The sequence below is a fragment of the Camelus ferus genome, chromosome 2 (assembly GCF_009834535.1).
Source record: "Camelus ferus isolate YT-003-E chromosome 2, BCGSAC_Cfer_1.0, whole genome shotgun sequence".
Classification (NCBI taxonomy): domain Eukaryota; kingdom Metazoa; phylum Chordata; class Mammalia; order Artiodactyla; family Camelidae; genus Camelus; species Camelus ferus.
The window spans coordinates 74,648,813-74,671,936 of record NC_045697.1 but is presented as its reverse complement, the minus strand read 5'-3'; the positions used below and the strand labels follow the sequence as shown (position 1 = coordinate 74,671,936).

Here is a 23,124-nt window from a genome sequence, read left to right as displayed (position 1 = left end):
ATTTTGATTATAATTGCATTGAATTTGTAGGTTATTCTGTAGAGAATTGGTATCTTCAACATATGGAGTCCTATTTCTTGAACATGGTATAGATATACCATTTATTTAGGTCCTGTTTTATATCAAAATTTGCTTTTTAGTGTCTGTAGATCAGTTATCAGATTTATTTCTAAGATAGTTTATTTTTGGTCTTGTAAATAGGATGTTTGTATGTGTGTACATGATGTTCCTTGCACTGAAATTAGTTTTGTTTGAAATTAATATAGCTATTCCAGTTTTCATTTAATTAGTGTTATGGTATAACTTCCCTTATCTCTACTTTTAATTTATCTATTACTTTATATTTAAAGTGGGTTTCTTTTAGACAACGTGAAGTTGGGTCTTTCTCCTTTTCTTTTGAAGGATAATTTTGCTGGATACAGAATTCTAGTTTGTTTGTTTTCTTTCAGTACTTTGGACATCTCACTCCACTCTCTTGCTTGCTTGCATGGTTTTTGAAGAGCAATCCCATGTAATTCTTATCCTTGTTCCTCTATAGGTAAAGTTCCCCTCACCTCTGTCTTAGTTCTATTAAGATTTTCTTGTTGTCTTTGAGTTTTTATAGTTAGACTATGATATGCCTAGGTGTAGACTTTTTAAAAAAAATTTATCCTGCTTGTTGTTCTCTGAGCTTCTTGGATTTCATCATTTGGTGTATGTTTTATTTTAAAAATTTCTGTCATCATTACTTCAAATATTTCCTCCATTCCTTTCTCTATCCTCTTTTGTGTATTCCTGTTTACACGTAGGTTACATCTTTTCATTCTTTCTTAGAATTTTCATCTCTCTGCTTATATTACCCACCTGATTTTGCATGTTGTCCATTTCTTCCCTTACAGCCCTTAGCATTTTAATTATAGTTATTTTAAATTGCTGGTCTGATAATTCCAAAATCTCTGCCATTTGTACATCTGGTTCTGAAGCTTGCTTTGTCTCTTCAGCATGTCTTTTTTACATTTTAGCATGCCTTACAATTGTATTTTTTGAAACAATTATATATATATATCAGTAAAAGGAATTGTGGTAAATAGGCCTTTAAGTGCAAGATTTCATGTTTATCTACCTATTTACTATTCGTGTAGCTTTTTTGTCAGAGGGTAAAATTTCCCCAAGTCTTCTTGTTCTTATCTTTGTTGTCTTTGGATTTCTTTGGAGATTGTTTTTTAAATAGGGTCTGAGGCTTGCAGTTTTTTCAGCTGGAATCCCCTGAATTATATAGGAACTCTACATACAGAGGTAAGGTGAGGAAGGAAAGTCGATAGGAGGGCTCATCCTATTGTTAGGTCTCTGTACTGTAGTGAGCCTGTGTCACTGGGCTATGAGCCTCTCAGCTTCCCTCCCCCTCTTTGAGTGAGACAGGAAGGCCAGAGAGAGCTGGAACTTGGGTACTTTGCTTCCTCACACCAGAGACTAGTGGGCTAGACTCCCGAATTTCCCTTACCTCAGCTCAGTTAGGCTCTGGTAAAACAGTTTCCCTTGAGGGCAGGACTTTATTAATGAGAATGGGGTACTATGGGAGTATTTCAGAATGCTTACTTTGCCCCTCCTCCTACAAGAGACATGAGGGAATTTTTCTTAGATCTTCACCCTGAGAACTTGATGGGACTTCTGGAGGTAAAACTCAGGAAAGCATAGAGTTTCCTCTAGGATTGGGCCTCCAGAACTTTTTATCTCTCAAGTTAGTCCTTGCTAAATCTGCGACAGTTAGTCAGTTACCCTTCAAATGTTCTAACCAGGCTCCAGCAATGGCTTTTGCTCCAGCTTAGCTGTGCTTCTCTGTATTTGCCGATCTCTTCACTTTTCCAGGGATCATTTTGCCTTGATTCTGATGGATCTAAAAAGAATTGCTGATTTTCAGTTTCATTAGCTTTTTCTTGTTGTTAGGACAGGAAGGATGACTTCCAAGCTGAGTGTTGGACTGGAAACCAAAACTTCTAATCTTTTTAAATTTTTAAACATCTATGGTCAAAGCTAATATATGTAATTTTCCTTGTTGTCTGTCACTAGGCCAACAGGTCAGCATCCTCCCTTCTGCCCCTAACACACACACACACACACAATTCTTTCTTTACTTGTGTATAGCAGGGTCCCCTTCAGTTTGGCTACTTTTGTCCCATCGTGCTCTAAAGCCCTAGGCTGCAGTTATCAGTACACTTTAGTGCTAGCTTACCTCCTTTCTTTTAAACCCAGCTTTGTGTCTATGTCATTGCACTTTCCTTACTCTTTTAGGCTCTTCCTGTCATTTAATATTTTACATGTTATGTAGTTGGAGGGTGTTAGAATGTCTTATATGCTGTAATGCCAGGAATAGAAAATTAAAATATATAATTATTGTACTTGATACCCTAAACTTATCATATCTTTGAAGAGAAAGAATGTGCATAGTGAACAAAATAAGTAGCACTACAAGGCCACAAACAATAAAGTACATCCCAAATAAATGGTTTCAACTGATTGCAACTTTACTCTTAATTTGTTTCTTTAATTTAAATATAATCCAAATTATATGAATACAAGTTAAATGAATATAGGCTTCAATCTTATTTACTACCTCAATTCCTTTACATTTCCACTTTGGGAAATTTGAAATACTGTTTTCCATAATTATTAATAAAAAATTGTTAATTTGCTGATTTTTTAAATAATATGGAAATCAAATAATTTTTACCTTTTACTTTTCTGTGTAAGTATTTTTGCCTTTTAACCTTAAAATGCTAAATTTTTAACTAAAAAAAAGCAGAAAAGATACTAATAATATTTATGACTTTCAGGACAATAAAACCTAAACTTTAAAAAAATTGTGTACATTAATAATGCAGTAAAATATGGGAAAATCTTAGTTTTCAACTTAGAATTTTAATCCATGAAATATCTAAAGGTTTAAAGGCAAAATAGGCTAAATACATGTTGAATTTTAGAGAAAAGCCAGGCATGAATCCAATGTTTGCCAGATTCTCAGTATTGGATTTTCTTTGGCTTTTAAAAATTCTGGGAATAACTCAGTGGATGAGTGCACAATGACTGTAATCAACAAAAGATCAGTGCTGGCCACGCACAGAACTTGAACTTCTGTGTCATTCCCCAGAGGAACAGCCACTCTGCCTTCCAGTTGGAAGTTGAACTGAAGAGCAAAGCAGCAGGCAGGGTGGTATTAACTGTAATCACCCTGCTTAGCATGTGTCTAAGGTTTTGATGTACTACTGCCTATCTTCTTATGTTTTTTGAAGAGTATCTGTAGCCTGGCAATGTTATTATTTGGAGTAACGTTAATTATAATGACTTTGTGCAAAAAATAAGAGAATTGAATTTTGTCATGTGATTTATCAGCTGTTTGAATCATTCATCTTCAAAGTATAATGTGAGAAATTCTTTTGTATCCTTTTTATTAGCACCTTACATTTGTCTTAGTTTGTATTAATGTCAAAAACAAAAATAAATCTGACTTGAGCTTTAAATTAAGAGATATATACACAAAAGTAACTTTTAAAATAATCTTCATATAATTCTAAAACGTTTTATCCATTTATTAAATTTCATACTGATTTTAGTAATTCTGAATTGTTTTGGAAAACTATTATAATAGGTGTCTAACCTTTATAAGAGACACCGGGAGGTGAAAAAATCAAAAAACAAAAAAACTATTCTTCACAGCTAAGTTTAATCACTGGAGGTTTGGTATATTGGCATATTTATGTTAGGAATGAATTTTAGATTCTGTTTTATACTTTTTGTGGTACCTTTATAAATTCATAATTTTTGCATTGTATTTCCTTTTAAATATGGATCAGTGTTTCTGTCTCAGATCCTAAATATCATAAATATTTTCTGTTTAAATTCACAGAGATTAAAAGATGTTGGTGGAGAAGCATTTTACCCACTACTTGAAGATGAGTGAGTATATGGTCTCCTTTTACTCTTATTTTTCCTTTCTGTTTACATTATATTGGTAAGAATCTTGAACATTTTCTATGAAAAGTTTTTCCTAAATAGAACACAGAAGTCTGGTATTCTGATTTTTTTGTCAGTTTTTCTGCTTATGTTTCTCTTTTACAGTCAATCCAATTTACCTCATTCAAACAGCAATAATGAGCTGTCTGCGGCGGCCACTCTCCCTTTAATCATCCGAGAGAGGGACACAGAGTACCAGCTAAACAGAATCATTCTCTTTGACAGGCTGCTAAAGGTAGGGATTCTCAAGCGTAAAGTGTTATAAGAGCCCATATACAATCTTTATTTTTTATTTAATTAATAATTCTTTGGGAATCTTGATGCCATGAGAACACTATCTTATGACCTATCTTTTCTGATTAACTTTAATTATAAAAATGATACCTGTCCATAGTACATAAAATTAAAAAGTAAACAAGATGCAGGAATCTATACAAAATCATGTTAGACAAATTAATATCCTTGCTATTTAAAGAACATTTAAAATCAACAGAAAAAGTACATTGAAACAGAGAAATGCATAAAGAGCACTACAGAAATACTAGTCAGTAAATCTATTCAAAATGCGTATTCTGAAGGGAGGGTATAGCTCAGTGGTAGAGTGCATACTTAGCATGCACGAAGTCCTGGGTTTAATCCCCAGTACCTCCATCAAAAAATAAATAAATAAACCTAATTATTCCCGCCCCCCCAAAAACAAATATTTTTTAAATGTATGTTCTTATTAGGAATTTAAAAAATTAAAATAGTCTTTTCTTGCATACTGAATTAGCAAAATTTAATAAAGGTATATTGAAATTGGAACTTTTGGAGTAAGTGTAAATTTATAGAAACATTCTGTAAAACAATTGAAAGTGTCTATCAAGAGCATAAATGATATTCATACCCTTCTTCCTAGTAATTGTCTTCTAGAAATCTCTCCTAATGTACACATTTACAAAAGGACAAATTTATGTGCAAGGATATAGAAGTAGCCATAATAATAACTTATATTTATTGGATACTTTCTGTATCACCAGATATTTTACAAAGTGCTTTATATACATTATTTTACACGTATGAGACTGGTAATATTATTCTACATATGAATCATTCTTAATTCTCCCAGATGACAAAATAGAGAGGAATGATTAAAAACAGTAGAATCAGCTCCTCTCTTTGATTGTACAATAGGAGATTCACAAGAGATAGCAAGCCATTCTGCTGCTAGCTCAGAGATTTATCACAGTTCACCTTCAACTACACCACTGGTATAGTCAGAACTGTCTAGATTAAAACAATGGCACTGGTAATCTGAGATATTTTTATGTTTTTTCTTTAAAATTTGTAGGCTTATCCGTATAAAAAAAATCAAATCTGGAAAGAAGCAAGAGTTGACATTCCTCCTCTCTTGAGAGGTTTAACCTGGGCTGCTCTTCTGGGAGTTGAGGTAAAAAAGAAAAGAAAAGATTAGAAGCTGATTAATAGTGCTAAGAAAGAAGAATGAAAGTGCTTTCTGGATGCATATTTTTCAAGCTGTTAGAAAATTATGTAGTAACATATGAACAATAAGAATATTTGGCAATTTTAAGTGAAAAGAATAGAGAAAAAGAACAGACTGGATAGAATATAAAAATATAATTGAAGGTTTATTAGATTTATGCTATTAATATGTATTTATGTATTTAGTGGGACTCACAGAAATTATCTTGGTTATTAATTTTAAAATCAGAATATTTTAAGAAGAAGTATATATACATATGTATATTCATTTATAAGTGTGTAGTCCTGCTTATAAAGAATGTTCATCCTGGAATAGGATTGCCTAATTATAAGTAATTATGTCTAGATTTGGAGAAATCTTCCAGTCCAATTTGAACCTTGTCAGAAATCATTAACATAATTTAGTGCCTTTTGGCACATCCATTTTACCAGAAGCATGCTGCTAAAAGAAATAGCGATTTTATCTTGTACAACACCTTATCTGTGGCATTGAGGAAAGAAGAGGTGTCACAAAATTATTAGGGTGCCTTGCAGTACTATCAGAGAACTTTAGTGACAGCAGTCATGATAATGGGCCAAATCCTGCCAAATTTTTTCTTTTCCTGTCAATTTCTTTGTCATCTTGCCTTTTTTTATTCTCTTATAGATATACTATGGATGTCCATCACCTATTTTTTATGTGTGAATTTCCCCCAGTATTTTAATCCTTTTGACTCTCTGTTGAAAGAATTCCTTTTTTCATTCCTGATTCCCTTGATGAGAGTCTCTAAATATCTTTGAGTTTGGTTGGTTGCTTTACAAGAACACCTGGTGTTCTGTACCTTATGTTAAGAGTTAGAATTGTAGCACCATATAATGCTTAAAGTTCAAGAGGGCTTAGAGATCAGGTTGTCCAAATCTTTCATTAAATAGATGTGCCAGAGAAGTTGACACAGCATGTGTTGTCAGAGTTTGAATCCCAAATTCCTGGCTCTTTCTCTACCATTATGGTTACACAGACTAATAAGAATTGTTTCATGTTTGGTCCTATAGAACATGACCAAAATTTGAAGTGGTTGATTTAGTTATTCCTTCTGTAATGGTGTAACTTAAAAATGTAAATGATTCCTTTAGTCTCTTAATCATTTCATAACTACATGATATTCAGCTCGTTAATTCATCCCAAACTTCTGCCTCCTGGTGTTGAACTACTACTTCTTTAAACAATTCCATTTTATTTTTGCTTTCATTGCCAGCTTTAATGGGGAAATTTCTTGTAGGATGACCCCCTCACTACTCCCCCCAATTTTTAAAAAATTTCTTAATGAAATTGGCTGTGTGTGAGATAATAATGAATAGAGAGCAACAAGGCTGTGTTGTGTTGTGGAGTCTGGGAGATTGGCTAAACGTACTCGTTAGCTATGTGACTCATCCAGCACTACTGTCTTCTGGTGTATACAATTCAAACGTCTATCTTAGCAAAATGGTTAATTATCTCACACTTTGTCACAGACCATCAAAGATGTAGAAATTTTTTCTAAACAGTATACTTTGGGTTTGAATATGCCTGTCTATAATTGGGTATGTTTTCAAAGATAGATGTTTATAAGTAGATTTTTGCCTAAATTTATAATTTATTAAGGGAATTATGAAGTAATATATCCTCTTTTATTTTTTACAGGGGGCGATTCAAGCCAAGTATGATGCAATTGATAAAGATACTCCAATTCCTACAGACAGACAAGTATGATTTAGATTTTCTTAACCTAAGTCTGCCAAATCTTTAAATTTTAAAAAGGCATGAGGAATTGTCTTCCTTTTATTATGAATACTCAGCACCTATCACATGTATACGATTTTGCAGAAGCATAACTCTTAACTCTCTAAGATATACTCTAACTCATTAGTGAGTTAAAACTGTTCCTTAAAGGAGTTTAGGCCAAGTAACTTTTCCAAATAATGTACTTTTTTTGTCTGAAGAATTTGTCCTTTATTTAGGCCAGATTGCAAAGGAAGGTTTTTTGAAAACTAAATTAATACATACCTTTTCAATATAAACGAACTTTTTTCCAAGTATACTTACAACTTTTTTTTGTTGTTTCCAGAGTATTAATATAAAATTCAAAAACTTCAGACACCAAGATTATGTAGGTGGCCTATTCTGAATTCATAATATGATTTGTGCTCTTCCTTATCTTGGGGTTTATTGGTGATCACTCTGTTACAGTTCCACCTTATTGTTTTACAGATTGAAGTGGATATACCTAGGTGTCATCAATATGATGAATTGTTATCATCACCAGAAGGTCATGCAAAATTTAGGCGTGTATTAAAAGCCTGGGTAGTGTCCCATCCTGATCTTGTTTATTGGCAAGGTAACTTTTTTTCCCTAGTTATTAAGACTCCTTTTGAAGTATTAGGAGCATGTTGCATGACTGACAATTTTTTTAATTAAAACAAATATCAAAATAGCCATGATTTGAGAAAGGTCAATACTAAAACTATGCTCTATTTTTTTGAGAGGTTTATATAAGAACTTTATTTTTACTTTGTCTAAATGCCTAGTTAATATCATTTAAATGCATGCTATTTAATGAGACAACTTGTCATCCTGATAATTAGGAAAATATAAAGAATATTTTGTGCTATTGTAATCTTTGTGAATATATTCTTCAGTATTTATGCAAATAATAATTTTGTATCATAAATAATTTTGGGCTAGTTGATATTCTTGACATTTAATGATTTCCAAGTTACACTTATAATTGGGAGTAGGATATCACCCTAAACTTCTCATTTTAATTATTGTCTCTCTTTTTTTAATATGTTTGATCCTCCATATTCTTGATTTTTAGCTTTTCTCATTGCTATTTTTGTGGTCATTGATAAATTCATGAATGAGAAACTCATTTCACCCAGTCTTATTTTTGAATTTTTTGTTAAAAATAGTAGTGTTTATATTTCAATTCTCTATTTCTGGCCAAGCTTAAAGATGAAGCTATTATTTTTCCTAGCTCTGTTCATTTTAGAGTTCTATATCTCCCTAACAATTATAGATAAATTTATGTACATTCTTTCAACATGATAACATACAAATAGCATTATTATCAATAATAGAAATTTGTCATGTATCTGTATTTTACTTCACAACTTTTTAAAGGATTTTTTTTTCATTATCCCAGAGAATCATGTTAAGACAAATTTTCATCTCCTAGACTAGGAAACCTGCCTGGAGTTAAGTGATTGCCAAGATAACAGTCAGGGTCAGAGATGGGACTATATCCCAAGCTTTTTTTTTTATCATTTTCACATTTTTTGTTACTGTATTTCTCTCTTCAACTCATAATAATATCAATAATAATAATAGTTGATTTATATTGGATGTTTACTCTGTGCCAGTCACTATCGTTACTCCTCACAATAACCCATAAGGTAATATATTTCTGAATGGGTAATATGTATAATGCTTAATCTATATAGAAGTAATGCAGAGAACTCAATAAGGTATATATCTACAATTCTGCTGGATTATGTTTGTTTGAATTCTTTCCCCCAACCTCTCTCCATCAGGTCTTGACTCACTTTGTGCTCCATTCCTATATTTAAATTTCAATAATGAAGGTAAGCCTATTTATCGTTTAAATAATTCTTGCGTGTATTCTTCTAAAAATATTTTATTCAAACATGAAAATTTTTTGTTTTCATTGTAAGGTTCTTGTCTTCCTGGTAGATAGTGTAAATTTCTGTGAAATAATCTACTAGACTCATTTTAGAGGATATGGATGATTTTTATAACTGGAGAGTTTCAACTGTGATCAGGCAGTGACTAGAGATTTAGGGAGAATCTGATGAATTATTCTAAATGCATTCATCTACTTTGGTGACCATTTTTATGAAATTTTGAAGAAAATTCTGACTTTTTTAGAAGTTAGTTTTGGTTTATGTATACTTTCCAAACAATTTATAAAGAAAACAGTATTGATCTTGTATCTCCGAAGTCGATCATTTCAACCACTGCCTCCTTAATGAAGACTTTTCTTACTCACCCTCCTGAATCCGTATGACACCTTGTATCTCCAGAAATTTATCTTGTGTGTTTTCTTTTATAATTATAGTAACCCTTTTTTTGGTTAGCAGATTTTTTTAATGACAAGGGGTTGTCTTCTGTCCCCTGATATAATGCCTTTTTTATAGTAGCTTTTTCAATAAATATTTGAATATTTATTATGACTGTCCCTAATGATATCACATATAGAGAATGTTAACATAGCATAAATCTTTAGAAGTCTCAGTCTCAGAATCTCCATCTTTTCAAACTGTATTTCACATCAGAATTTGCATAGGTTTCTGGAATTAAGTAGAAATAGCATAATCCCAGAGAACTAAAATTTTACTATTTGAATCATTTTTAAAATCCCTGTTCTCTGATATTATTCTTTAGACTACAGGTTTTACTGTGTTTAGTTAGGCATAGTCTGTTAACACATGTATTTGACCCAGGAATAGTAAAAGATCTGTGAGAGAGCAATTTATTACTAGTGTTTCTAAATCCAAAGTTCTCAGGCTATTTTGTTTGCATCAACAAAGATTAAGGATCTCAAGATTTATATAGCTCATTAATAATGAATTATGTTTAGAGATTTTTTAAAACGCATAAAGTTCTGGTATTAAGGTTTTTATTCTTGTGGGATGACGATTGCCACGGTAGTTTAAAATTGAAAAGTTACTTGGGTGGTTATCTTTTGATGTCCAAAATATTTTCTGTTTTAAATAGTAGAGGATTCTTTTCCCCTTTAATTTTGTGCGTCCTTCATTTATTAACAAAATTCTTGTTAAAAAGTAAATTCAAAGAATGTGTGTTAAGCGAGTGAGTGACTGCTGATCATTTACCTCATTAACTAAGTTTTTATATTTGCCTTATTCTTTCTTAGCCTTGGCTTACGCGTGTATGTCTGCTTTTATCCCCAAATACCTGTATAACTTCTTCTTGAAAGACAACTCACATGTAATACAAGGTAAGCAAATGTGTTTCATCGTCTTTTTATAGGGAAAGTCCTTATGTCAAAAGTGACAAATACACAGTGAAATTTATGATTTTGACTCAATAAAATATGGGAACAATCTTTCCTCCAAGTCCAGAAAGAATTATGATATTTTTCTAATAACTTTAATATCTAATCTTAGTTCATTTCAAATTCAGGCATGCCAGTTTAAGAAATTAAGAGTCTAGCTGTTTGTCTGTCTCACGATTAACAGTGCCAAAAAAAGCTTCACCATGGACAAGCCTATTTGAATTAGTAAAAAGTTTAAACAGTGTTTAATGGTGTAAGTAAATAGAATAATGAAAACACTTCTCATTCATCTTATTCACCATGCTTGAACACCCAAAATATCCTCCTTCTTTCTTTTCTTTACTAAAAGATACCTCCTCCTTCAGAGTCCAGGACATAACATAACCCATCTGTGAATTTTTTCAGGACTACTTCAGCCACATTCAAACTTTTACTATCATTTTTAAACTCATTTTTTAAAGTAGTGTAATAAAAGTTTAATAATAAACACTTTTGAATCAGACAAACTTTGTTTCAACTTTAAGTTTCATTGCTTATTGTGAATCTTAAAAAATAAGGTATAATTTTCCTCATACCTGAAATAAAGATTGTTGTAAAGGTTAAACATAATAAAATGGGTGAATGCCTGGCACACAGAAGCATTCAATTCAATAACAATAATTGTTGTTTTTTTATTGTTATTGTTACTATTACTATTTTTATTACTATCATTATAATTTTTTTTGCTAGTGTAATTATTGTCATAGCATTACATATTGTTTTATGTCTTATCTTTTCAACAAGATTTTAATGTTTTAAACGCAGGAAATTTTCTTCCATTTTTGTATTTCTTTTGGAACAGACTATCAACTGGTTGCAGTCTCCCCATTTACCATTTTTATGAAATTTATCCTATACCCTCTTTATTTAGACTTTTTCTGCTTTTACATATATGTCTTATTAATTCCACTAAACTTTAAACAACTTAAAGCTGATGCTGTGTTTTATTTATATCTATGTCATGGTTTCATGTAATTCACTCAATTTGAATAGATAAAACTGCAAGCTGTGTCTGATTTGTCTAAAATTCTAAGTAGGGTCTCAATTAGCAATATTTTTACTTAGTTAGAAATGAGTATAAAACTAGAATATCAAAGGTCATCATAAGGAGAAAATAATGAGAGAGCAGGCAGAAAGGGAAATGTAAATTAAAAAGATAAAGAGACTAAAATAAGAGAAAAAGAATATGTATAAATAGCTCAGCACACAAAAACACTTATTTTTCCAGCCTCATTTCCATTGGCATATAAAGAAATATAATAAAATTCTTTTAAAAAATTTAGTGTTTGTATTTACAAACACATCAAAGTATGTGATTATTCACAGTTCTCTGTGTCTACAATATAGATAGTTGCTAGAAATTGGAATAATGTCTAATGTCTCTATGTGAGTTTTGAAATGTAAGTTCTAATGATTTACATTTGTATTTTGAAATGATTTGATTTAAAATGGCTATGCCTAATTCCCTGTACATTCCTAGAATGTGAACTTATATATAGTTGGGATTAATTTAAGAATGTTTTTTTCAAAGGGCAGCAACTTTTTGCTTTAATTTTTTTATAATCAAGGACAAGTATATTTTATGGAAGGAAGTTACCTTTTGCTTGTAGGTTAATTTAGTAAAACCATGCAACTTCAAGAATCATGTAATATCTTCCAAGAATTTATGAAGTAATGACCTGTAAGAGTGTATCTTGTTTCTTATTAATAGGGATGTGTTCCATACTTATTCATAGTTTTCTTACTACCCTTATCAGTAATGTTTATTATAGAGTTGACAATGTGCTCTTTAAGATTCCAGTAATGCCAAAATGAGAGGATTTAATAACACCTTACATGATACCAGGAAATTTCAGAGGCTATGCAATGTAAAATATGTCAAATAGTCACGAAAGACAAACTGTCGAGGTTAAAGATATGAAATAATCAGTTTAGTATTTGTGTAACACAAAAAGTGATTCCCTAATCCTCAGTTAAATGTAAGGCAGCAGTATAATGCTGTTAATGTAAATCTAACAGGAACCTGTAGTTTTTGTTGGTTTTTTTTTGTTGTTACTTTTTTTGTGGTATTGACATCAACATATGCAAGTAAGTCATTGGAAAAGAACTGAGAAAACAGAAACAGATTTATACATATATAATCAATTATTTTCAGCAAAAGTACAAAGGCAATTCAATAGAGAAAGAATGTTTTCAACAAATGGTGTCAAAATGATAGTATATCCACTTACCAAAAAAAAAACCTTGATCAATAACATTCATTGTATACACAGATTTACTCAATAGAGTCCTCGACCTAAATGTAAAACCTAAAATTTCCAGGAAAAAAATAAGGGAAAATCTTTGTGAACTTGGTTGGCCAAGATTTCCTAGCTATAACCACAAAATATAAATCACTAAACAAAAATGTGATAAATTGGGTTTTATCAAAATTAAGAAATTCTGCTCTCTGAAAGACACTCTGAATGAAAAGATAAGACAGAGACTAGGATAAAATATTTGCAAATCACACACTGATAAAGAATGTATCCACAATATAAAAAGAATTCTCAAATTCTACATTAAAAAAGCAAAAACAGACTCAATCAATAATGGGCAACAGATTTGAATACTTTAGCAAAGAAAGATATATAGATGGCAAAAACACATGGAAATGCTCAACATCATTAGTCATTAGAGAAATGCACAATTAATCACAATGAGATACTAATTTACCTTTTAGGGTGGCTAATATTGAAAAGACAGATCTTGCCAAATGTTGGCAAAAATGTGGAGCAACTGGAATTTTCATACACTGCTGGTGGGAACATAAAATCACACAACCACTTTAGAAAACAGTTTGCCAGTTTCTTTTTTTTTTCTCTCTCATAGACATAATATTTTATTTCTATATACATCTTTTAAAATTTTACATGTATATACTGTTTGTTTCTAAGAACAATTTAGAGCTTTAGTTTTTTAAACTTACATAATTATGAAAGGAATAAAGCCAAAATAAGAATCAACATAATGCAGTAATCCAATCATAAAAGACAGTCAAATGTGCTTACACATATTCAAGAAATAATCATCTAAGTTATAAATAATAAGTCATTCATTTTTGTCCTTTTCTTTTTAGATTCCACATATAAGCAATATCATATGGCATTTTTCTTTCTCTTTTTGGCTTACCTCACTTAGAACAATGATCTCCAGGTCCATTCATGTTGCTGCAAATGGCATTATTTTATACTTTTTTATGGCTGAGTAGTATTCCATTACATATATACACATCATATATATAAATATAAACACACACACACACACATCTTCTTTATCCAGTCATCTGTTGATGGACATTTGGGTTGTTTTCATGTCTTGGCTATTGTAAATATTGCTGCCATGAACATTGGAGTGCAGGTGTCTTTTTGAATTATATTTTCTCCGGGTATATGCCCAGGAGTGGGATTGCTGGATCATAGGGTAAGTCTATTTTTAGTTTTCAAGGGAACCTCCATACTGTCCTCCATAGTGGCTGCACCAATGTACATTCCCACCAACATTGTTGGAGGGTTTCTCTCCAGCGTTTGTCGTTTGTAGACTTTTTAATGATAGCCATTCTGGCTGGTGTGAGGTGATATCTCATTATAGTTTTGATGTGCTTTTCTGTAATAATTAGTGATGTTGATCTTTTCATGTGCCTATTGGCCATCTGTATGTCTTTGGAAAGATGTCTATTTAGGTCTTCTGCTCATTTTTTGATTGGGTTGCTTGTTTTTTTGATAATAAGGTGTATGAGCTCTTTGCATATTTTGGAAATTAGTCCTTTGTAGGTCACATCATTTGCAAATATTTTCTCCCATTCTATGGGTTGTCTTTTTGTTTTGTTGATGGTATCCTTAGTTGTGCTAAAGCTTTTAAGTTTAATTAGATCCCATTTGTATTTTTGCTTTTATTTCCATTACTCCAGGAGCTGGTTCAAAAACTACCTTGCTATGATTTATGCAGGTACCTGTAAAATTAACTGAACTTTTCCTATATAAAACCCCTGAAATGACATTTTTCCAAATTTGTCAGCCCTCTTTTAAAGCATAGTTCCTATACTTTAAGAAAGATTTACTTATTTGGAGAATTTTTAGTAAACAATTAAAATAAGACTTGTAAAATGAATTGGTTATTATTTATAAGATAGCTGTATGATGCCTGGCTAAATGACCAGCTCTCAGAGGGCCATATTAGATAGCTTTTATTACATTAGCTTCTATTTTGATTCTGTGTTGATTTCTGTTTTAAATACAGAAATGATTTACCTCTAAAAAGTTTTATTTATCCAGTAATTTTTTCATATCACAGATAGATGTGTTTGTTATGTGTTGATAATGAAATGAATTTTCAACATGAAAAAGATGGGTTTTCACAATTTTTAACTACAAACTTATTTAATACACCTTTAAAAGGTTTATTATACAAATAAACAAGATCAGATCTTTTTTCATTTAGAAAATACAAGAGAAACATAGTGTATACAACACAGATTTGGAAAGACCAGTCAAAAAGGTCAAATAGGCTCTTATCTAGTTTGACTGATTAATCAGTAATGTGCTTTAATATTCAGTATTATAATTAAAATACAATTATTAAAGGTTTATTTCTCTCAATATTAATCATCTTTTCAGATATAATTTCTATAAGTTTTAGGAAATCTCTGAATTTGTAATTAATTATGAAACTTTTTAAAGCTGAAATAAATTTTTTAAAATATTATATTGAAAAATGTAGCATATATGTTTTCCTAAAAACAATAGACTAGGTGTTTTAAATCATTTATCCAATTTTTGTATTGATTATATACGTAATATAAGGAAAAAATGTTTTCAATTAATTTAGCCTTTCTTTTAGTAATTACTCTACACTAACTCTATGCCAAGCACTGTTTAAGGAATGGAGGTTCTTGAAGTAGATAACAGTCTGTCTTTCCAAGGGATTTCATAGCCAAATACAGGAAATAAATGTGAAAGTAACTAATTATAAGTTAATGAAATACATGTACATATTACTATATTAGCACAAAGGAAGAAGTCAGGTGAGGTTATATTAATTTTTTAACTTTTTGTTTTGTTTTGTTTTTGGTGGCAAAGAGAAGAGATGATATGTTTGAAAAGGTTTCATAAAAGACAGGATACTTATTGATGAATTTGAAATTTGAGTAGGAATTTGCTTGGTGAAGAGAGAAGGATATTCTTAAGACAGAGAACAAGGAAATGGACTGCAAAAAAAAAAGGTGCCAAATAGGTTGATGAAAAAAACAGTAGTCAAATCTGGTACGTGGAGCCAGGAAAAGAGAGATGGAGAGCTAAAGAAGGAGCTGAAACAGTACACTGATTATTTGTTACCAAGGTTTATGGAAGAGCAGTGATGTACTCTTCTTTGAAATATTTATTTGAGGCTTGTAATTAGAAATAGTTCTCATTTTATTGTTTTCCCTCTTGTTTGTCCTCTGGCTCCTTTGTGTTTTGAGCTTTAAACTTCAAAGTAACATTGATTTTGAATGGCACAAATACCACGTGCACACTTTTTTTACCCACAAGTTTTGGGAAAAATCCTACGTCATATGAAACCAGTCAATTCAACAGCTAATTGTAATACTTCATATTTATTTAGTCATTTAATTGACTCGACAGAAACCAAAAGTTTCCATATTCAATAGCAACATTAAATTTTCTTGGAAAAAACATTTATTTTTGTAATTATATCCTCATAGGAATTAAAAATTTTTTAATTTTAAAGTTTTACATAAAATAGAATATTTACATACTTATAAGACTCAATGCTTTGCCTCTTACAGAAGAGAGAAAAACGATCTTATTAGTCAAGATAATTCTGTTTTGTTTGTTTTTTAACCATGGTCCTATTAACTTATTACCTGCAGACATTTTTAAGAAGATAATAAATTTAATTACTTCTGCCTAAGTGAGTATTCAAAATCATTTTTGGCACTATCAAATTATACCCAGTAAACTTACTGTTGAGTTGATAAAGGACAAACACATAGGAACTTTATATGATTACATAACTCAGGGTTGGCCCCAAGATTATCTAAAATTACTAAAATTACTCCTAGATTTAGAACCTTAGAGTACCAGTTGGATTGGAAAAATATGGAGGAATTTAAAAGGGATAGATTAGTTAGAATTTCAGTGATAGAAAACATGCTTATAACTTGCAGGACAGACATATTTCAGGGCTCTGAAGAGAAAAAAGGCAGCTTCGGGCCAGTGACAAGAAACAGCCATTTAGTTATTATGAGTGGAAACTAATCCTTCATGGAAAACCCAACTAAACCTTAATGCCATTTTGCCCTTAAGAAGGGAACCTCAGAAAACTGGCCTATGAAACTTTTAAACTGTTTTTTGAAGTCATTGTAATGTGTATTGTTCACCAAAACAGCCAGTGCAATTTTACCAAAACGTTAAACATATCCTTGCACTGTTTATAAAACCAAGGCATAGTCACACTTTGACCATTAAAAGGTGTAGTTCCCGCAAGTCAGAAAGGGAAATATAGAAGGAAATAGTGTATAAACTTGGGAAATAAAACTGTGTGAAAATTTCCCCAATTTTCTGCTTACCTGTATATGTTCCTAAATCCTTTGAGGGGCAAGGGCAGTATCGTCTTCACTGTAATGTCCCTAGCATTTAACGTAGTGCCACACATAGCTAGGATAACTGTCTAACTAAATTGTGATATTTTTGAGGATTAAAGGGGCACTAAAGGCACCAGATACTGAGTCTGCAGGTGGCAACCAGGACTCTCCCAGATAAACTAGGATACATGGTCACACTACACATAGACATTCAGTAAGTCTTTTAGGGGGAGGGAAGAAAGAAGAGAAACATCAAAGTCTAAAGTCCAGTTGTCATATGGGGTATATTATAAATCTCCTTTCTCATCAAACAGTAACAAAGAGTGAGAAAGAACATGCAACTTCACTGTAAGGGTTATATATTCAGAGAAACAGTACATTGCATATTTCTGGTTTTAATGCCCATCTTTGTCATGGATGACTTTAATGATAGGATATTGGGAAATAGTAGGAAATACATTGAGCATTTTCAAGAATGTCTTGCATCATATGACTAAGGAAATTTTCCCTGAGACAGAAAATGTTCTACAATACTAGAAATATTATAAGAACTATTAAGTTCGCTTGTAGATTTTTTGCTAGAGTGGAGTATGTGAGCAAAAACTAAAATGGCTCACAAATGCAGTTCAGAAAATTACCTTTCTCTTTCCTTTCTCTTCTTTTGAAACCCCCTCTTCCCATTTAGACATAAAAGTTGGTGCTTATTCTTGTGGCTTTAGACAGTAAGCCAAATTTTACAGCTCGCAAAATTTGTAACAGGAAATAATCTAATTTGGGGTCACCTACAATAAAATAACTTCAGCTTGTTTTGAATACAGTGAGTCAAAATGTCACCAGATGGTTTAGTTTGGGCACTTTTTAGTTGACAAGAAATTCATTTTGACTACTGGTCTGTTTTTCAGTAGCTCCTCTGTATGTTTATCTGACTTATCATCTTCAGGATAAACTAGCAACCTGATGGAAAATAACAAATAGTTACAGAATTGAGAATGCCATTTTTTATTTGTGAGCAGAGGAAACCTTTTTACTTTAGATCTGTCACCCATGATTCTTCATCTTCTCCTTACCCCTGCTAAGAGGATGAAAGCAGAAAAGACTGGTCAGATAGGAAAAAATAAGGATACCCATGTGTGGGACTTAATGAAATATCTCTCTATCTATTTTATGAAAATTTAAAAAAGGAAATAGATGGCTTATTTATAAATAACTGCACAAAAATATGATAGTGCCATATAAAATCCTTACACTGAATTCTTTGGGAATTATCATTTAAAAGTATGTGATAAATAAAAAAGCTGTTGTAGAAGAGAAGAATAAGAATTTTTAATATGGTGAGACTAAAGGAAAAAGATGAATTAATTTTATATCTCACTGCAAAAAATTCAAAGATAGAAAGTTTCATTAAAATAGAAAATTTATATGAGACATGATTTTGTGCCATAGTGCAATATTAAACCTTACTTGAAGTTTAAGAGGAAATTTGATAAATACCTTAATTTTATTTGTTGTTCTTTTTGGGGGGGAGTGGGGGATTAGGTTTATTTATTTATTTTTAATGGAGGTACTGGAGATTGAACCCAGAACCTCATCCACACTGGGCATGTGCTCTACCACTGAGCTATCCACCCCACCTCCAATTTTTTTAAAGGATAGCATTTACCCTTACATAGTTCACCTATTGGTTAGAAAATACTATTTGAGGGGTCATTTTATGGCTCTAGATGTAAATCTTTATTATAATAAATCACACAGTATTTTGTGAACATTTTAAAAGAATCAGCAGTAATACCCATAGAATCTTTTGTTTTATTTTGACTGCTGTCTGTTTTTCAGTAGCTCCTCCTAAATTCTCTCAGGTTGGTTTATAAATCAGAGGACACGTGCGTTTCATTTTTTTTTTAATTTGCCCCGGTGAACTTTTTTGACACTTTTGAAATAACTTGAAATCTGACACTGTGCTGATCTCATCAGTTCTGTAATATCTCCCCTTTAAAGAAATTTTTCTAAATATAACAAGACATAATATATCTCATTCCAAAGCCTGTCCTTAGCAACCAAAAAGTATGCCAGCCTTACAATTTCTATTTACATATATGAAATAATATATAGTATGTAGTAATATACAAAATAAATGTATACACATATTTATTTGTATGTATTTTATACATAAATGTGTATTTGTGTGTATTTTATATATACATGCAGTTATGACACATACCATGTATAAATCTGGCCATCAGTGTTTGGCAGAGCACAAGGAAAATGTTTTCATGATAAATTAGGTTTCTTCAGTATAACCTTAATTAGCTGTGTAATCCCAAATAGTAATTATCTTTTATCAGGCTCAAATAAGAAAGATATTTAATAATCATAGGTATAGCTATGGAGAATTGCCAGCGGCATGAGTTTCTTGTTTAAAATGAAGCGTGCTTTTAAAAAGTTAATAACTATGCTTTCATCAACATAAAGTTGAATGCTTATGATTGTTGATGTTGCTTACTTCTGGCTTCTGGGTAAGTTAGGTCTATAAACATGCCACCACTAATTGGAAGGAGGAAAAAAAGTTAGAAGTTAAACCCAGAAGTTCCTTGACCCTTGGGTTCTGTCCTGAGTCTTCACTTTTATCTATAACTCTTGAAGCTGACGTAAATTGTACCTTTCTTGTTCTTAGAGCAAAAGATGAGACAGTCGATAGAATGAATTTATTGCAGTAGAATAAATATCAAATCAAGAAAAAGTATTAATCAAATACTCATTCTTTATCCAGCACCCTGTGGGTAAAAGCTCACGTTTCATCTGGAATAAAACTTTATCAGGGTATTGAATACAGCACCTCCTTGTCTTTTCTTTTTGGCCTTGATGCTTCTCTTTGTAAAATATGTGATGTTGCTTATAAGCAAATAATTATAAAATACATTCTGTCCATTAGAAGCAAAGTTTTAATTGAGAGAAGGAGGAAGGCTATTTACACTAACAGATTGTTGAGGATTTTGTACCATTTCTTGAAATGTTAAAAATAAAGAACTTTGAAAACTAAATAAGAAAAGCAGACATTATTTTTAGAGGTTATTTTCACCAAATAATTGGTTTGATAAATAAATCTGTTATGTTATTGAAAGAAGAAATTGAGGTTATTAAGGGAAAACTTTCTTGAGTTATTGTCATTTCAATATCAAAAAGAAAAAAAAGTTAAGCTCTTTGAAATACGTGATAATTTTGTGTTTTTAATTAGTAAAAATGTGATGGTCACTTGCCCTTGAGTTGATTGTTGCCTATATCTTGTTTAAATTAGTACATAGTATGTAAATTGGCAAGGATAGTAATTTGTGGAAATAATGGAAAAAATAGGAAGTACTCCTCATATTCCAACTAAATCCTATGAATTAGAATAGGATTAGAGTCAACAGCAGATATTTTAATTGCCTACTGTGTGCCTATTTTTGGATTAACATGATGTTAATTCTTATTCCTAAATATGCCAAATGCAGAGTTGGATGGCAATAAATTAGAACTGGAACAACGGCCTATATCTGTATATATAAACAAATTTGAGGCATAATTATTCTATTTGTGGCTGTGTTGTTCCTTATTTAAGTATCTTACACTTTTTGAACAAATAATAAATGCGAGGCAGATTTACTATCACTAGAGAAAATATATTTGTTGAATTTAATAGGAAAACATCATGCATCATGTGAATAATTTGTGATTCAAGAAATGAACTGACAGCTCTGAAGGTAGAAAATAAGTTGTGGCATAGCTTTTTATGTTTGTTTAATAATTAGCTATAAGTAGTTAAAGTGGTAACAAAACAGAAATTACCTATTCAAGTATGTTTTCTTCACAGGGGAACTAAATCTCATTCAAAATGTAAATAAAATAGTAATTTATGTGGATTTAATGTTTTTATTTGAAATACCATGTAAAAACAATGATTTTCTTAAACTTTATTGTGTTTTCAGAGTATCTGACTGTGTTCTCTCAAATGATTGCATTCCATGATCCAGAGCTAAGCAATCATCTCAATGAGATTGGGTTTATTCCAGATGTAAGTACTTGGTGCACTAATAAAAATGAGGTAAAAAATAAAGCCAAAATTGGCAGCATAACAGAGTACTGTTTTTAAAATTTTGTTGTCATAAGAAATCCATGTATCTAAACAAGTTCCTGCTACTAATTGTAGCCTTCTGTTATATAGTTTGGATGGTTACCTCTTACATTCTCACGATAAGTAAAGGGAAAGTATCTTATTTTTCCTGGTACTATCAAATTACTTTGAAAAACCTGTTAGTATTAGTGTTGTATTAAATTGTGCCATCAGTGGTTTTCACTTGGATTTTATGATATTCAGGGTTGTTTTTGAAGAAGTAGGAAATTTGAATGTAGTGAGTTCTTAAGTAGCTGCTTCTGTGTTTTGCTTGATATATTGCCTTGGAAGCTCTGTCAGATTTTGACTTACTTCATTACTTTTCTGGTAATTTCATATAAAATCAAAAGTCATAGTTGACTCTCAAAAGTTAGCCAGGGTATAGCTTAGCCTGTTGCTCATTGGTATTATGTGACATGGAGTCAAACATCTTTTTAAAAAGGTGATTGGAATACAGTATCATTGGTTGTTGTAAACCTGAAAAAAAAAAAAAAAAAAGCAAAACCCTTTTTGAGATAGCAGTCTCCTTATTCCATCTTAACCTTCTTTGTTTCCTGATTATGCCTTTCCTTTTAAGACATATCCAGAAACAGTATGTTGATGGTAAGATTGAGGTGAAAAATGTTTATATTAAAACTACTAATACATTTAAAGTGTTAACAATAACATTTATGGTATGAATACTTGCAGGGTGCTTTGAAGTTTAAAAGTACTTTCATAAACATTTCATTTGATTCTCAAAACAAATCTGTAAGGTGTATGAAGCAGATAATTTCAGCTTTTAATAGATAAGAAATTCAGTGTTTGGAAAGGTAACAAAACTAAATAATCTCAGAACTAGTATGTTAACTTATATCATTTGAGAACCTCTGGCCCCCATTCTGATTCGTCTTCCAGTGGAAGAAAAGAGAATGAAATGTAGGTGTACTTATTTCTAGTTCATTGCTCTTTGTGTTGCACTGTATCTCTCTGTGACATAATCATCAGGCCTGAGTAGACATCCTGCCATCCTTGACGTATATAATGTCATTTACTTTTAGGACCTATGAAGACATACCTTTTATTTGAATACATGACTTATCTAATGAGGGCTCTCAAAAAATATACAAAGCATAGAACAAATAGAAATAAAATAAGAACACGCCTTGTAATTATGGATAGAGATTAAAAAAAAAAACCTTGTGAAAAATTAACCAATATAGATATCATATTAAGTATTCATTTTTATTCAACCCCTCCTTTCTTGCTTCACATTATAAATGTGATACATAACACAAGACAATACTAGATTAAATGTTATGGCTAGAGTTGAAGAAATTATAGGGGATCTGATTGCCAAGTTGGTAATGGTGTTTGATTTTTGAGGATAAAGTACCGAGATACAGACTAAAAAAAGGGATAGTTATTTTCAAAAAATTCTCTTGAAAGCACCTAATTATGTTCAGTGGCTAAACAAAACTGCATTAGTTTAGTCAGTGCTTTAGACTGACAAAAATCATTTATGTAGAAAAATATGTATGGAATATAAAGATAGTCTGATAAAATCCTTAGACATATTCATAAACATAGACGGTATTTTAAAAATCACAAAAGGAAAAATAATTTATCTTTGCTTTGGTTAACCAGAAAAATTAAACTCTGAAGTATGGTATACGAGAAGTGGCAAGCAAAAAAAATTGTTAAAACATAATAATGTGAACATATATTAAGTACTTACTGTGTACCAAGCCCTGCTCTAACCCTCTTTAAACACTCATCTAATCCTCACAATTTTGAAATCTGTTAAGCAATGACTA

General features: G+C 31.3%; 1 protein-coding gene across 9 annotated transcripts in view; it reads left to right on the top strand.

Annotated features, from left to right (window-relative positions):
* The window catches only part of TBCK (TBC1 domain containing kinase), a 172,781-nt gene that overhangs the window by 58,009 nt on the left and 91,648 nt on the right, over positions 1 to 23,124 (top strand). For all 9 annotated transcript variants that reach the window (XM_014559202.2, XM_032461169.1, XM_032461172.1 and 6 more), the window contains 8 exons: positions 3,881 to 3,930; positions 4,093 to 4,222; positions 5,318 to 5,416; positions 7,130 to 7,192; positions 7,697 to 7,823; positions 9,019 to 9,069; positions 10,380 to 10,463; positions 21,144 to 21,229. In XM_014559202.2, the coding sequence (XP_014414688.1) occupies positions 3,881 to 3,930; positions 4,093 to 4,222; positions 5,318 to 5,416; positions 7,130 to 7,192; positions 7,697 to 7,823; positions 9,019 to 9,069; positions 10,380 to 10,463; positions 21,144 to 21,229 (690 nt within the window). The remainder of the gene's footprint in view (positions 1 to 3,880; positions 3,931 to 4,092; positions 4,223 to 5,317; positions 5,417 to 7,129; positions 7,193 to 7,696; positions 7,824 to 9,018; positions 9,070 to 10,379; positions 10,464 to 21,143; positions 21,230 to 23,124) is intronic.